This window comes from Hakea prostrata, chromosome 1, assembly GCF_041222555.1.
Source record: "Hakea prostrata isolate BN-2017 chromosome 1, UWA_Hpros_2, whole genome shotgun sequence".
Lineage (NCBI taxonomy): Eukaryota > Viridiplantae > Streptophyta > Magnoliopsida > Proteales > Proteaceae > Hakea > Hakea prostrata.
The window spans coordinates 14,445,171-14,460,957 of NC_142600.1; the positions used below are offsets into that span (position 1 = coordinate 14,445,171).

General features: G+C 38.5%; 1 protein-coding gene across 1 annotated transcript in view; it reads left to right on the forward strand.

Annotated features, from left to right (window-relative positions):
* The window catches only part of CALS5 (callose synthase 5), a 28,439-nt gene extending 14,107 nt beyond the window's left edge, over positions 1-14,332 (forward strand). Inside the window, exons 27-43 of the mRNA XM_089165125.1 lie at positions 48-142; positions 251-362; positions 445-596; positions 7,812-7,921; positions 8,049-8,174; positions 8,255-8,323; positions 8,406-8,595; positions 8,726-8,837; positions 8,912-9,031; positions 9,129-9,244; positions 9,348-9,431; positions 9,620-9,732; positions 9,892-10,121; positions 10,910-11,707; positions 12,507-12,557; positions 12,652-12,837; positions 13,782-14,332. Coding sequence (XP_089021251.1) covers positions 48-142; positions 251-362; positions 445-596; positions 7,812-7,921; positions 8,049-8,174; positions 8,255-8,323; positions 8,406-8,595; positions 8,726-8,837; positions 8,912-9,031; positions 9,129-9,244; positions 9,348-9,431; positions 9,620-9,732; positions 9,892-10,121; positions 10,910-11,707; positions 12,507-12,557; positions 12,652-12,837; positions 13,782-14,012 — 2,895 coding nt within the window. The 3' untranslated portion in view covers positions 14,013-14,332. The remainder of the gene's footprint in view (positions 1-47; positions 143-250; positions 363-444; positions 597-7,811; positions 7,922-8,048; positions 8,175-8,254; positions 8,324-8,405; positions 8,596-8,725; positions 8,838-8,911; positions 9,032-9,128; positions 9,245-9,347; positions 9,432-9,619; positions 9,733-9,891; positions 10,122-10,909; positions 11,708-12,506; positions 12,558-12,651; positions 12,838-13,781) is intronic.
* Positions 14,333-15,787: the final 1,455 nt, after the last annotated feature.

The following is a 15,787-nucleotide window of genomic DNA, read 5'->3' on the forward strand; positions in this document are numbered from 1 at the left end:
CCTTCATGTTGATGGTATGATTATAATTAGTACTTTTCTCATTGCAGAAAGAGGGTGAACCAAGCAAAAGAGATACTGTAGTATTATTGCTGCAGGACATGTTAGAAGTGGTCACTCGTGACATGATGGTGAATGAGATTCGGTTGGTGAACTAAAGCATTTTTGTTACCATTGATGTCCAATCCTCATAGGTTATATGATAAAATTTATTTGACTACCAAATAATGCTTTTTTGGATTTTCTATCTCAGTGAAATGGTGGAACTTGGCCATGGTAACAAGGATAGACAGCTTTTTGCTGGTACTGACCGGAAACCTGCAATAGTGTTCCCTCCAGTGGTTACAGCACAATGGGAAGAACAGGTATATCACATCTAACCTGGTTTCTTTATTGAACCATCTACCTATCAAATCTGATAGTATATTGCATCACTTTTACTTCTAGATAAGGCGCCTCTATCTTCTTTTAACTGTGAAAGAATCAGCTGTTGATGTGCCAACCAACCTTGAAGCACGTAGAAGGATTGCCTTTTTTACAAATTCCTTATTCATGGACATGCCACGTGCTCCCCGAGTTCGTAAGATGCTCTCATTCAGGTTTGGCTTCACATTTCTCATGTCGTTGGCTCTGTGGGAAAAGAATGGTTGCTCTGATATCTATGCATGAAATATGGAGAAATTCTGGCAATGCTTAACTTTGTAGGCCCTAAACGATGTTGACTTAAGCCTTTCATTTTGGGTTTCATATTCTTGCAAGTTTCCCTTAGCTCTACTATGCATTTTATACGATGCCAGTTGGTGGTACTTCATCAGAATAATTTGATAATCTTAGGAACAGTTTGAATGTCTTTCTTTTGTTCATGGTAATGATAAATGCTTCTGCCAGTGATACCTGTCTCTTTTGGAATATGGCATGTGAAATTGTCAACTGCTATTGTGACTTAAACAAAAACTTTATGTGCCCAAAACATAAGATTGGCAGCTAGCTCAATGTTGGAATGTAACTTCTGAGCTCCCAATGTTTGCTTCAACAAAATAAGATTTCTTCCAGTCTCATTGGCATACTAAATTCAATTGGACTACCAATTCAATGGTCAAAGTGGCAGCTAGTTTCTATTGCACATAGAAACTCCAAAATCTGATATCTCCTTCCATCCTTTCATATAGCCCACCTTCCCACCACAAGCGATGTTGACAATTGAGTCTGTGAAGTCTAGCATGGCAATTTACTCTATGGACGGAATATTTGTGGCCGACTATTAAAGTCTTTGGTCAGGTATCATCTGTTTGAAAGATGATTAAAGACCAGGTCCGTTAAGATATTTATAGATAGTGTCTCACTTCCATTCTTGGTTCTTGGATCTGTGCTATTTAATATTATTTTAGGTGAATTTCATATTGTTTTGAAATGTCCACCATATTCTTGACATTGTTTCAAATTATGTATAAATACAGAGAGATGCTTTACTAGTGGGCAATCTGATTTTGACCTTGAAACAATGCAATGTATGGTTTAAATTCTTTAGTATATATTATAGATCAGAATAAATGCTATATGGGTCTTGTATTGTACCATAAATTACAGAATGCAATTTGAATTCTTGCTAAATTTTCTTCCAATATAAGAATTAGATGTTGGGAAACAATTAAAAAGCTGTTTAAAATAAAATAAATGATCCTTTCTATTCAGTTTCCAAGTTAAGAGAATTCACTCCCTATTCTTGAGTACAGCTTGCCTTCCCCTAATTGATATCTGTTTTGAAGACTTCTTGCAATCTTGACATTAAATTTTGAGCTCTATTCTCCAACCAGAGCAAATCTGACAATTCGGCTTGATGCTTTTTATCACTATCACAATTTCTTTTAAAATCATTCAACAACCCATCAGTGAATTTCCAGGAAGCTTCAATCAAATTTTAACTGCAACCACCACATTCTCCATAGAGCCTTCTTAGCTCTCCTCCTCCAAGCTTGGGTTACGGAAAAAGAAACCAAGAAGAAGGCACCAGCAAGTCAAAACATAGTTGCTTACCTTTTCTCGTCATTCTATCAGAAAAGGAAGATGGAAGAAGTTATCTTAATTGGTTTGGTGAAGGTTTTTGTACACACGTGTATTTACCAACCACGGGACAGATATGACCATGTACATTACATGGCTTTTATTCCCATCGAGTGGTTGAAAACATAATCATCCCCCATACACAACTGTGTAGAAAATCTTTTGCCATTGTTTAATCATCAAAAACATTAATTTGGCCTCAGCTGCTAACATTGGTGTCGGTATGATTGGACTTCTTACATTTAACTGTAGTATCATCTGGCATACAAAATGCTAAGGTCCACCATTTCTCATTGTATTCTTCTTCCATAGCTATCGTTGTCATTGACGTTGTTATTGTTATCATCTTCATCCACTATTTCTTATCCTTACATTTCATAATTAAAGTTTTGGCTCAGTTGCTAACATTGACATCAATATGATTGCACTCCTTACATTTAACCTTAGTATCATCTAGCATGCAACAAGTTAACATCCATTTTTTCTCATCATATTCTTTTTTCATAGCTATTGTTGTCATTGTTGTCTTTGACATTATTATTGTCATCATCTTCATCCATTATTTCTTATCCTTACAATTTTATAATTAGAGTGTAATTTCCTTGTCTGGAAAACGTCAAAGGATTTCCTTAATGGGCAGATATTCTTGCCTATCTGCCACATGGCAATTCGGGTTCTACTCAACTTTGTTGGTCACTTTGTCCACTTCATCTTTTACATAGAAAAATTCCCTTTAGGGCTTAGGAGTGTAATGCTTGACATCAAACTTGTTTGGTTCAACGGCCACATTCCTTGGCAATCCTTCACGTCTGTAGAGCTCTCACCCATTGCCTTCCCACTTGATCACTCCTCATTCACTACTACATCCGTGTTCTCAATTCTTGAATTTTTTGCTTAGCTCCAGATGATGACTTCCTTCACCTTTTCTTGACAATCCATTCACCAAACACCTTTGACATCTTGCCCTGAATCAAACATCCCCACTCCTTTAACCTAGAGTTTAGGTGGAACTCCTCTACTTTCAATGGTTCCTTGATGGCAAACATAGTGAGGAGGTTGGTCTATGGTGCTTGTATATCTCATATTTGGTTGGACCGTGATCTTTGTAGACGGACTAACAAATCTAGATCACCTAACTAGATTTGGAGGGCCATCTACAAGGATAGATGTGGGCTCCAAGATTTCTGTCTCTTAGTCCCTTAGCAAACACCACAATGACATACTCATTATTGCCACCTAGGGTTTTGATATTCTGTTCTGTCTCAGCCTAGCATTCTTTTGAGCTACCCGCCCTTTCTTGCTTCTTGTATCTCCCCTTACCCCCCCCCCCTTTTCTTCCCTATTCCCCCTTTAGAGTTTAGAATCTATTTATTATTCACCCCAAAAAAATGTAATTGTTGACAAGGAGGAATTTCCTGATAGATATTCTTACTACTTCCATTGACCTACACATCGTTGTTCCTCTTTTTGTGCACTCCATCATGGTGGTAAATCATTATTCTAAGTCAGGGGATTTCCCTATTTTTGTTTACTGCTCATGATTTGTGGCTATAGATCCTTTGTATGACATTTAATTACAAATGTATGATTTTCAAGTCTAAAATGAAGATTTTTGTACCACATTGATTTGTTTGATTCATACATTCTGATTGATGATTCACATCTTCTTTCAGTTGCTTTGTGAAGTGATATTGTCCTCATAGAATGAGAAAATGTGGTATATGGTTTTGTGGTTGGGCACCACAAAGTTTATAGAAGTTCATGTAGTTTTGTCATATTACCACTTATTTTGGCTTCCAATATTTTATTCTAGAGTTGCCATTGGTGTTCCAAGATAGTGTAGCTTATCAAATTACTCTGGCATCTTAGCTTAACAACATAATCCACAATGCTTGTCCAGTAACGTTATAACTCTTTTTCTTTGTTTTTGGATGAATTAATAAATTATTATCCAAAGGAAGGAAAGAGCCACGGGGGGGTGGGGGTGGGGTGGGGGAGGAGAAGATACAATAGCACATCAAGGGCCAAGCCCAACCAAAAACAAGAAGAAAAGAAGAAGAATCAACAAATGGATCCAAGCCTTAAAGGACTCTAAAGGAGCTCGCAATGAAAGAAAAGGAAAGGTAAAAATCTAGGTTGAATTAGAACGAAGAAACCAGATCCTAGTTTCTCTCTTTGTTCTTTTCTTTTTCTTTCTAGAAATCTTGAAGTCAACAATGAAATCTCCATCTTCATGGTAGTGCCCTCGGTAATGTGGTTGCTTCTCCTACAACCGTCACAATGGGCACCTCAAGGATGTTGAATCCCAAAACATCAAGGTTCTTACCATCCTCAATAAGAGTATCTTCCCCTAAAAACTCAAGAGAGGAATCTAGACCTCCATGGCCTTCATAAATTAAGGGCCCACCTGTAACCTCTGCAGGAGAATTTGGATCAAAGTTGCAGCGGATCGCATGAAGGAGAAGGGGCCAACTAAGCTCTTAAGAAGTTAGGATTCCCCAACTTAGAAGGTAAGGTGGCAAGGGAAGAGGTGGTGGCACGCAAGGGACTGGGATGGAGGGAGGTGTGTTGAGGGTTGGGCCCCCAGAGAAGGGATGAGGGGTGGAAGGTAAGGGGTTTTAGGTCTCTTGACTTCTGGGGCCAAAACGGGAGATTGAACAAGAGGGGCTGAGGGATTTGGTTGAGGAGAGGGGAGGATAGGGTGTTGGGGGGGGGATTGACCCGAGAGCATTGGGAAAGGTAGAGGGTTCAGGACAGATTGAGTTAGGATGGGATGGGCAGATTGGATCGATGGATAGGGATTGGAAGGAGGCTTCAGTAGTAGAAGAGGTTCAAGGTCAAGAGAGGGGAAGGGGAGGTGGGCTGGAGGAATGGGTTGTGATAGGTGAGATGTGCCAAGATTGAGGGGAGATTGGCTGAAGAAATGAGTGAGGCTAAAGGGATTAAGCTTTGGGCTTGGGTTGGATGAAGTGGGTTGCAAGGAAGGGGAGAGTGGGAGAGTGATGGGCCAAGGGCTTATGGGCTGGACGGGTCTGGGTAGAAGAGGGGGAAAGCCTGAATTAATAAGGGGACGATAGTGGCAAAGAAAGGGGGGGAGAGCAAGGTAGAGATCTTGCAAGGGAGGATGTTGGTGATAGTATTTGGGCTAGAAAGGAGTGGGTAGAAGAAGGGGAAAGCTCAAATTAATAAGGGGAGGGTTAAAATGGGGAAGAAAAGGGAAGGGGAGAACAAGATAAAGATCTTGCAAGGAAGAGACATTGGCAATAGTATTTGTGCAAGGAGTTTTTGACTTGACAGGGAACTTCAAGGGTTCAAAGAGGCAATAGATGGAGCAATCAGGGTTGCAATGGAATCAAGCAACAACGTGGCAATCATAGTAGGGGATAGACGTAAGTTTTCCCAGTTGGTGAAAGGTCACTCTGTTGGGGCAATTACAACAAAAATCTCTCCATTTCTAGGGCTCACAATAGTCAAAGTAGGAACAAAGAGGCGATGCAAGTACCAGCAAAACTCTAGGCTTGACAGAGGGATCATAAACTAACAAGGCTTCAAGATGACACAGAGTGGGCAAGGTAGAGACATTGGGAGCAACACACAATGACCAAAGGGTGGTTACAGGCACAACAATCATTGTTGTTGACTAGTAGCAACTTCAGATATGATATTTGGTAAAGAATTGATGTTAGGAGGGTGATTCACTATGAGGGAATCATTGAGTTGAGTTGGAGGATCAGGGGCCAGAAGGCAAGGGAGTAGTGACTTGGTAGGGGTGATAGGGATTAGGCTTCTAGCAGGGCAAGGGTATCAGTCAACACATAAAACTAGGGGTGTAAATGGATTGGATAGTGGTAATACCATATCCGCATCCTATTATATTTGGACAGTTTCAGATAATATCCTATCGGTTTTCGGACAGATTCAGTCGGATTTGGATGATAATTGTATAATTATTTTCTTAAGTAAATTCTTCTAAATGGGCATGAATACAGATTGAATACAAGTTTTCGACTACCTCTTACATCTTTACCATTTTATTTGTGAGGGCTAGGTTTGAAATTTAAGAATTTAGCAGCTTTGGTAGCTATTCTAGTAGAAAATCTAGTAATCACATATCACAGGTAAAGAATTTATTAAAAAAAAAAAGAAAAATAAATCTAAATAAATAACTTAATCGGATAATTTTATCGAACGGATAATAATTGGTAAGAAAGGGGTTTACCATATCCACATCCTATTAGTAATTGGACAGATTCAGATATCCCTAAATGAATGCGAATTCTGAAGTGGATTTCGGTTAACCATTTACACCCCTACATGAGAGTGATTTGGGGGGGGGGGCTAGAGGCCGGTTGCCAGCAGCGGCGTTGTTGATGGTGGAAAAAGGGAGTGCACCTTCGGCTATGTTTGTGATTAGGGTGAGGGGGGGGGGGAGTAGGGTAGCAGGTAGCTCGAGGGGGTGGGGTTGGTTGGCAGTTTGGTAGAAGAGCTCTGGGTTGGGTGAGAGATTGCAGGGGGGGAAGGGGCTGAGAAGAGAAGAGGGTTTCCCCAGAGCAGTTGCTAAAGGGGTGCCTAAAGGTCTTACTGTGAATGCAGTGTGGCCGGAGACAGTCGTAATGGATGTGTTGATCAAAACCAGGCCCATTTTTCTCTATGATGAAGATAAACAGAGAGGGAGCTGAGTTGGCTGGATTTCCACGCATATTTTTAGATATGAGAGCGGGTCCATTCTTCCAGTGCAGGCGTCCATGCACAGCCGGGTGCCAACGGCTGAACCAATTAGACTTAGACACTCTTGGTCCAAAATTGATAAGGTAAGCCTGGGAGGGTGATCCACAAGGGGATGGAGCTCATATCCACCTTCCAGAACTGTAAATGGGTTGCCTTAGATCATTTTAGTTCTAAGCCCAGGGCCACCTTCTGGGGCTCAAGTTTTGACAGCTTCATCCATGATTTTGGTGAAGAAGACACTGTTCTCAGTATGTGAGACTGCATGGCACCTTCAGCCTTCCACTGTTTCCTTAGAGAAGCGTGGACAATGCTGTAGGAGGGCCTAAAACCAAGTAAGTGTCCCACTAGACATGATTTCCAACAATCCAACTTGTTCCAGTGGATGCGAGAGTTGCTTTGGGGCACAGGGCAAAGGTGGAAGCTCCATCAGATGGTGGAAGGATGGAGTGCTAAGATTGGTTGGTGGTTGGTGGTTGGTGGTGGTGGTGGCGGAAGGGTTAGAAGGGGAGAAAAGGAGGACCAGTGTTGCTACCAGCCAAAGTACTTTGGGGAAGGGGGGTGCAGATTCATCACCTGCAGTCAATGTTCATCGATCGTCAGCTAGTGAAAAGCTTAACTATGTTCCTGATGTTTGTAATCCTATAAATCTTATTCTAGTGGTTTTTTTTTTCCTTTTTCCTTTTTAACTTATATATATATATATATATATATATTTTTTTTTTAATATTCTGTTGTTTTGGATGGGTATTGAAGTATAAAAATCACTTTCCTTTCTCCTCTCCCTTCCAACACCCACCTCCAACTTTCCCCCAGAAAAATCCAAAAGAGTAATAAAATATTCACACTGGTGAATAAAGTTCTATTTCTTGTTTTCCAATGTTGTAGATAAAATGAAGAATCACCATATGGCGAGAATCATACATTAACTATTTGTAGCAAAAAAATACCTGTCATTGTTAGAATCATGGGGCCACAGCATTATGAGGAAACATCACTTCATACTTTATAGTTGTGAATATTTGCAGTGTTATGACTCCATATTATAGTGAGGAGACTGTCTATTCCAAAAGCGAGCTAGAGCTGGAAAATGAAGATGGTGTATCAGTCATATTCTACCTGCAAAAGATCTTTCCAGGTTTCTATACATAACAAAATTTATCTTTATCAATACTGATTATAAAAATACAATTTCATTTTTGTTTCAACTTTGTTTATATGTTTGTTGCCATTGGTTGGACGGTAAAATTTATTGATCATGTTAGATGAATGGAACAACTTTATGGAGAGGATCAACTGTAAAAAATCAAATGAGGTGTGGGAAAATGAAGAAAACATTTTGCAACTCCGTCACTGGGTCTCATTAAGAGGCCAGACACTATGCAGAACAGGTAGATGATGCATTATTGCTTCCTCAATTTCATATAAATAATATTTGCTTCTATTCATATGAACAATATTGTCGTTCCAGTTAGAGGGATGATGTACTACCGCAGGGCTTTAAAACTTCAGGCTTTCCTTGACATGGCATCTGAAGAAGGTATTGCCTCGAAGCTTCTGTTGGAGTGTTTTCTGTCAAGCATCCCGAACATATCCTGACTCTTAGATTTCAATCTCTACAGAAATTTTAGGAGGCTACAAGGCAGTCACAGTCCCAACAGAGGAAGAGAAGAAGAGTCAAAGATCCATGTTTGCTCAGCTGGAAGCTGTTGCTGACATGAAATTTACATATGTTGCTACCTGTCAAAACTATGGCAATCAGAAGCAAAGTGGGGACCGCCGTGCAACAGACATTCTGAACTTGATGGTTAAGTATGTTTGCTTGCCACAATTCCGGAAATCCTCTCCTTTATTCTATTTCATTACATGTCTTGCTTTTTCTTGGGATTCCTTCCACTTGATTCCAAAAAATTGTCAATTTTTCAAAATTAACCATGTGCAGTCACCCATCTCTTCGTGTTGCTTATATTGATGAAGTTGAAGAAAGTGAAGGTGGAAAGGTACAGAAGGTCTATTATTCTGTATTGGTCAAAGCTGTTGACAATCGGGACCAGGTACTTATACTACTATCATAACAAATTCCATGACCATTTCTTTTTGGAAGATACTTAAATTCTGTCCATGTTAGGAAATCTATCGTATAAAATTGCCTGGTTCAGCAAAGATAGGGGAAGGAAAACCTGAAAATCAGAACCATGCGATAATCTTCTCTCGAGGGGAAGCTCTTCAGACCATTGACATGAACCAGGTAATCTGTACATTTCTGGGAGTTTGCTCAATGAACAAATGACTTATGGAGTTTAGATTGAAACTTCTTTGATTGATATATCTATTTGTTGTTGTAGGACAATTACTTGGAAGAAGCTTTTAAAATGCGAAATCTTTTGGAAGAATTTAATGAGGATCATGGAGTGCGTCCACCTACAATTCTTGGTGTTAGAGAGCATATCTTTACTGGAAGGTCAGATTTTCATTTATGTGGGGTCCTATTAATTTCTCTGATAAACTAAAGTGCTGCATGCTGATTTGTATTTACAGTTTCTGACTGCATCTGTTCTGTATAGTGTTTCTTCTTTGGCCTGGTTTATGTCAAACCAAGAGACGAGCTTTGTCACTATTGGTCAAAGAGTTCTCGCGAGGCCATTAAAGTAAGTTGCCTCTCTTTTAATGCCCACGGTTGCTAATCATATGATAAAAAGGAATTAATTGTGTAGTATAGTTGCCTGAATGGAATAAGAAAAACTTGTTTCTCAAAGGTTAGAATTTCAGAATTCACTAGATAATTCACAAATGGGAATTTTATTTTGTTCCTTCATAATTTTATTGGTTGTTTCAGGGTACGATTCCATTATGGTCATCCAGATGTGTTTGACAGAATTTTTCATATTACCCGTGGTGGGATCAGCAAGGCCTCACGTGGAATTAATTTGAGTGAAGACATCTTTGCTGGTAATGTTCTTGATCATCTGTATCTTACCTTCCTGGCATGTGTGTGATTTACTGATTTTCTATGGTGTGTATATATATATATATATATATATTTATTTATTTATTTATTTATTTATTTTTATTTTATATACACATGCATATAATGTATTTCCTGTATAGGTTTCAATTCGACCCTACGACGTGGGAATATCACCCATCACGAGTACATCCAGGTTGGGAAGGGAAGAGATGTGGGACTCAACCAAATATCACTATTTGAAGCAAAAGTGGCCTGTGGTAATGGGGAGCAGATACTAAGTAGGGATATCTATCGGCTGGGTCATCGATTTGACATGTTCCGTATGCTGTCATGTTATTTTACAACAGTCGGTTTCTATGTCAGCTCAATGGTAAGAACCTCTTTCAACATTGCCATGTGCTTGCAAAATATTGTGTTGGGTGACAGTGACACATATATGATATATGTTCCAAAACTTGAGTGAAATGAACCAATAGACTAGAAAATTCTCATCTTGAGTAGGGAATGGACTGAAGAAGATGAATAAGCACCAAAATACACTACAGGCTATTTATACATCTCAATCTTTTGGAAAACTTGATTGTGAAATATATATTACCTGTATTAGAGAGATAGGATTGTTGGTATTCAATTCAAGAAGTTTTCTCCAGTACAATATATTACAAAATGCAAGTTTAGGTTCATTATTCTTTAATCATGGATGTCCTCTTAGATTGGCAAGAGCTAGGAATCAAGAGATTGAAATGGCCTCAACACCTAATCTTTTATACTTTCACATTTGGAGAACAGTACCAATAGGTTTTGCAACAATGACAAATCTTGAAGAATGTTAAAGATCATCTCATTTTATTTTATTATTGTTATTATTTGTTTGGGAGCTGGAGGCTGTAGTGTTGCACAATACTGACTCATGATTAAGACATGTTAACTATAGCATAAGAAACATTCCCTTCCACATCAAAGGTCATCAGATGTTTTTGTAAGTGCAGTCAAGGTGGAATGAATGAAACCTTGTGCAAACCTGAAAAATTCTCAATCTAAGAGTGGATTCTTCCCCCCCCCCCCCCTCTTTGAAACTTTTTCGTCTTCAGTTTGGTTGGGTTTAATCAATCATTGCAAATTTCCTACTGACGCTATTCTTCTGTTGCTAATTTGCAGATGATTGTCATAATAGTGTATGTTTACTTATATGGGAAACTTTACCTGTCACTTAGTGGTTTGGAGCAATCAATAATGAAGGTTGCACGTTCTAAGGGAAATGATCCTCTCAAGGCAGCTATGGCGTCAACATCCCTTGTTCAGATAGGATTGTTGATGGCCTTGCCCATGGTCATGGAGATTGGACTAGAACGAGGTTTCAGAACTGCATTAGGTGACATAATAATCATGCAGCTTCAACTGGCTGCTGTTTTCTTCACTTTCTCTCTAGGGACAAAGCTCCATTATTTTGGCCGTACAGTCTTGCATGGTGGGGCCAAATACAGAGCCACTGGGAGGGGTTTTGTGGTTCGACATGAAAAGTTTGCAGAAAATTACAGGATGTACTCAAGAAGCCATTTTGTGAAAGGCTTGGAAGTGATGATGTTGTTGATAGTTTATCAGATTTATGGAGCCGCAGCTACCGACTCTTCCGCTTATATCCTGCTTACATGGTCAATGTGGTTCCTGGTGATTTCTTGGTTGTTTGCACCGTTCCTTTTCAATCCATCAGGTTTTGAATGGCAAAAGATAGTGGAAGATTGGGATGATTGGGCAAAGTGGATAAGCTGTGGAGGGGGTATAGGTGTGCCGGCAAACAAGAGCTGGGAGTCCTGGTGGGAGGAGGAACAAGAGCACTTGCAATACACTGGGTTCTCAGGAAGGTTTTGGGAAATTATTCTTTCCCTGCGTTTCTTCATCTACCAGTATGGAATTGTGTATCACCTGCATGTTGCGCAGGGAAATAAAAGCATAATCGTAAGTAATCAATCCAAATTATGACTTATGCTTCTAGTTCTTTCTTAATTCATTCATCATTGTTCTTCTCTCAAATACTGCATGATGAGTGCATGGAGAAGTGGAGTACAAATTTGCTCCAAATCCTACATTATAGAGTATTCTTATAGTTTGTGCCTGTACCAATCGTGATCCTGGTGAGCTGATTAATCATATTATTAGTTTTTCACTTAGATGTTAATTGCTTGGTCCTGAAGAGCTTCCATTATTTTGAATGCCATTTGATGGGTCATGGTTAAATGACCATATTGACAAAGAGGATTGGAATGGCTAAAATGGGGAAATGTTTCCTTTGCTGGAAGCCGAATAGAGGTCTAAAGATGTTTCCTAGTAGCAATAAGACCCAAACTCTATGAGTTGATCTAGTAGTTAGTAGAGTAATTGGGATGTAGTCTGATAGGCCAGCAAGTACTTGAGAAAACACGAACAGCAAGGGAATTAATTTGGATTGCGTAGAGTCCAAAGCTCCCCAGCAGTGACCTGCTACCAAAAAAACTCATGTATTCTCTTTTGCCTCCCACAAGTCTCCTCCAGCCCAATGCAGCCTTCCCAGCCCCATAACCAAATTGCACTACCGCCCTTTTCTTTGCTCTCCATGTGGCCTCTTTATTCTCCTTATTTTTGTATACATGGTTGCGTATTCTTTATATTTATTTACTAGTGGCTGCTGGTCTAACTACCCAGCAGCTTGCCTAGCCCCACAAGGGTAGACTCATGAAACCAGGGGCTTATCACAGTCTAACTACTATGATGATGTCAGGTTTATGGATTGTCGTGGCTGGTCATTGTGGCTGTTATGGTTATCTTCAAGGTCAGTTCCACACTTTTGAAGCACACATCACTTGGAACAAAGCAGATTCTCAATTTATGTTTACTTCTTGAACTTGGGATTTCTTCAAATGCAGATTGTATCCATGGGTAGGAAGAAGTTCAGTGCAGATTTCCAGCTAATGTTCAGACTCCTCAAGCTCTTCCTGTTCATTGGGTCTATAGTAACTCTTGCTATCCTGTTTACCTTCCTTAGCCTCACAATCGGAGACATCTTTGCCAGCCTATTGGCCTTCATGCCTACAGGATGGGCACTTCTGCAGGTACATTTCTATTCTTCAAGGCGTAAGCTAGTGGTTAAACTATTTGTGGAGTGCTCTGTGTTGTTATCTGTTGTTGTGCTCTAAAGCCATTGGCAATGAGAGGGAATTCTCTGCCCCATGAAAGTTGGGAATTATATGAAATATCCTCTCTGTCCAACTTCATACATAATCCTCGAGGTTAGAAAACCTAAATTTTTGTCAACCTCAGCTCTTGGTCTAGAAAATATTAGAATATTTTTCCTGCACATAGTGCTTTTAGTATGTCAAAGTTCGTATGGACAGGAAGGAGTTTTGTGTCTTGCCAGATTCAGTGTAGAGGGGTTGCTCGATGAACAGGGATGACATAAATGAAAGGAGAAACAGGTGGACCCATTTTATGCTTCCTCTATATCTGTGAAGAGGCCAGTACCCAATGCTGGTAGTCCTGGACTCCTGGGAGCGGTGAGTTTGGAGTTGATCCTGATTCCTGCCCTCAAGGACTTGTACCCGAGCATTTCTCTTAGCAGTCAAAACTCAAAACCATTTAACATTGCCTTGTGTTTCCTCTCATTGTCTTATATTAATCATCACAAGACTTAATGAATCTCATCAGCAAACATGAACCCCGGACTAACTAGGTTCAACAAGACACATCCAAAGTTCCACTTACTGGGTGGTTTTGGTATCCTATCCAATTACTATAGCATGTGGTGCACTTAATGGACTGTATGTAAGCGTACCCATGGAATGCAAGCTCGTTCCTGGGCCCATGCAAAATATCTGATTACTACATTAATCTGTGTGTGCAGGAAAAAAGTTTCTTTTAGAAGCTTAAACTGGATTGTGATGCTCCTTAAGTAGTTTTCTGAAGAATGTCTATTACAATTATTATAAGATTATATATATTGTTTAATACTTTTATTTATTTTATTTTTTGACTTCCAAAAATTGCATGTTATTATTAGATATCTCAAGCAACCAGACCGGTGATGAAGAGCCTGGGATTATGGGGATCTGTCAGAGCTCTTGCAAGGGGTTACGAGTACATGATGGGACTTCTCATCTTTTGCCCGGTGGCTATCCTTGCTTGGTTCCCCTTCGTTTCTGAATTCCAGACTAGGCTGCTCTTCAACCAAGCTTTCAGCCGAGGACTTCAGATTCAACGTATTCTGGCTGGTGGAAAAAAGCAAAACTAGAAACGAGAGAATAGAATTTTAGATATGAAGAGAAGGAAGAAGCAAAAGGAATCAGGATATCAGCCTTTGAGGAGACTGTGTCAGCGGCCAAACAGAGGAGCAGATCTTGATTTAACCAGGAGGGAGAACAGAAGACAAATTTAGGAGGAAAACGAAAAAGAGAAGAGGAATTTGTATACACGTTCGCGTAGAATGTTCGTCTTTACTTACTTTTTACTATAATATTCTCCAGTTAGTCTGTTGAACAATTTTGAATATATTAATTTAGTCGGAACTCGGAAGTGAAAGTGATTACTTTTCACCGAAGTTTCAGTTCAATAAATGGTTGATTTGGAGAGCCCTGAAGAAAACTTTTATAATCCATGTAACCAATACATGGTGTTATTCTACATGTTTAAGGTTATACGTTATTTAACAAACAATCTCTGATGGAGGTAGGGGCAGAGCCAAGATTGAATATTAGAGTGCCAATAATGAGTTTTGATCACTTTTCGGTCAGACGGGCCTGTCTTTTCACCAGACATATTTTATGGACAATGCGGGATTCACTGGAGTTCCATCTCAGAATTATTTTATTATATTCGGACACTGAGTCACATTAAAAATGTAGGTAAATTAATAAGAGGATTAAAATATAGATAACATAATTATAAATAAATTATAAAAAATATATTAAAATAAAACATTGGGACTTTAATTGTGGGAGAAAAATTTAAAAGAATCATGAAAGAAAAAGATAGGAAATAAATTGTGGGAGAAATAATAGAAAACAAAATAGATTTGAAGTATATTAACAAAATATGAGGGGAAAAAATCAATTTTTATAAATTTAGTAAAAAAATTCAATGATTATAATATAAATGCCCTATGGGTGATGAAATGACATTATTATCCCCATTTAATTCTCTCTTGCTTATTCTCACAGCCGAAGAGTCATATTATCATCTTCTTCCATTTGAATTATTTTCATATTATCTCCATCTTTCATGTCATTACTTTTCTTATTTGGCTTTACTGATTTTTCAATTGAAACATTTTCATATGTTGTATTTCATCTTTATTATATGCTTAATACTTTTTACTTGTGATAAGTTTCCGTAATTGTTTACCAAAAAAGTAAATTTTGTTTATATATATAGTCAAGGGTGTCAAGACTATAGAAGAAAATTGTCCCCCTACTCTACTTATGCGGCTTTCAATATTAGATGTTCCATTCTTATTAAAGATGATAGATTAATATATATAATTGGTCAAATGATAAAATTTTATGGAGAGTTCTTTAAAGCACCATTTGTTTGTTGGAATAAAGGTAGGGTGGTAAAAAATTTGAAAAAAAATAAAAATTTCAATGAAATTCTAAAGTGACTTGTTTGATTGATTAAAGTGGAAAAATTGACAAATAAATTTTCTTAATTTAAAGAAACTTGTTTACAAACCTGTTAACTTTTTTATTCCATGTCTTTTTCAAAATCACACAAAATAGATGAAATTTTATGAAAAAATGTAAAAAAACAAAGTATGACCTACATTTAATACCTTTTCATAAAAAAATTTCTTTTCTTTTATTTTCTTTCTCGCCCTACTTCATTACATATGGGGCTTATATGTTTTTTTTTCACCCTACCCCACATTTGCAAACATAGGATGCAAACGGATAATTTATAAGTAACGCACCTCTTTAAGAACAACTTTTCTTGTTTTTTATTTGAGTTTTTTCATGTTGGGTAACTTAAGTTGAGCCAAAAGTTGTTTGTCCATTTAAGTAGTAAAATCAT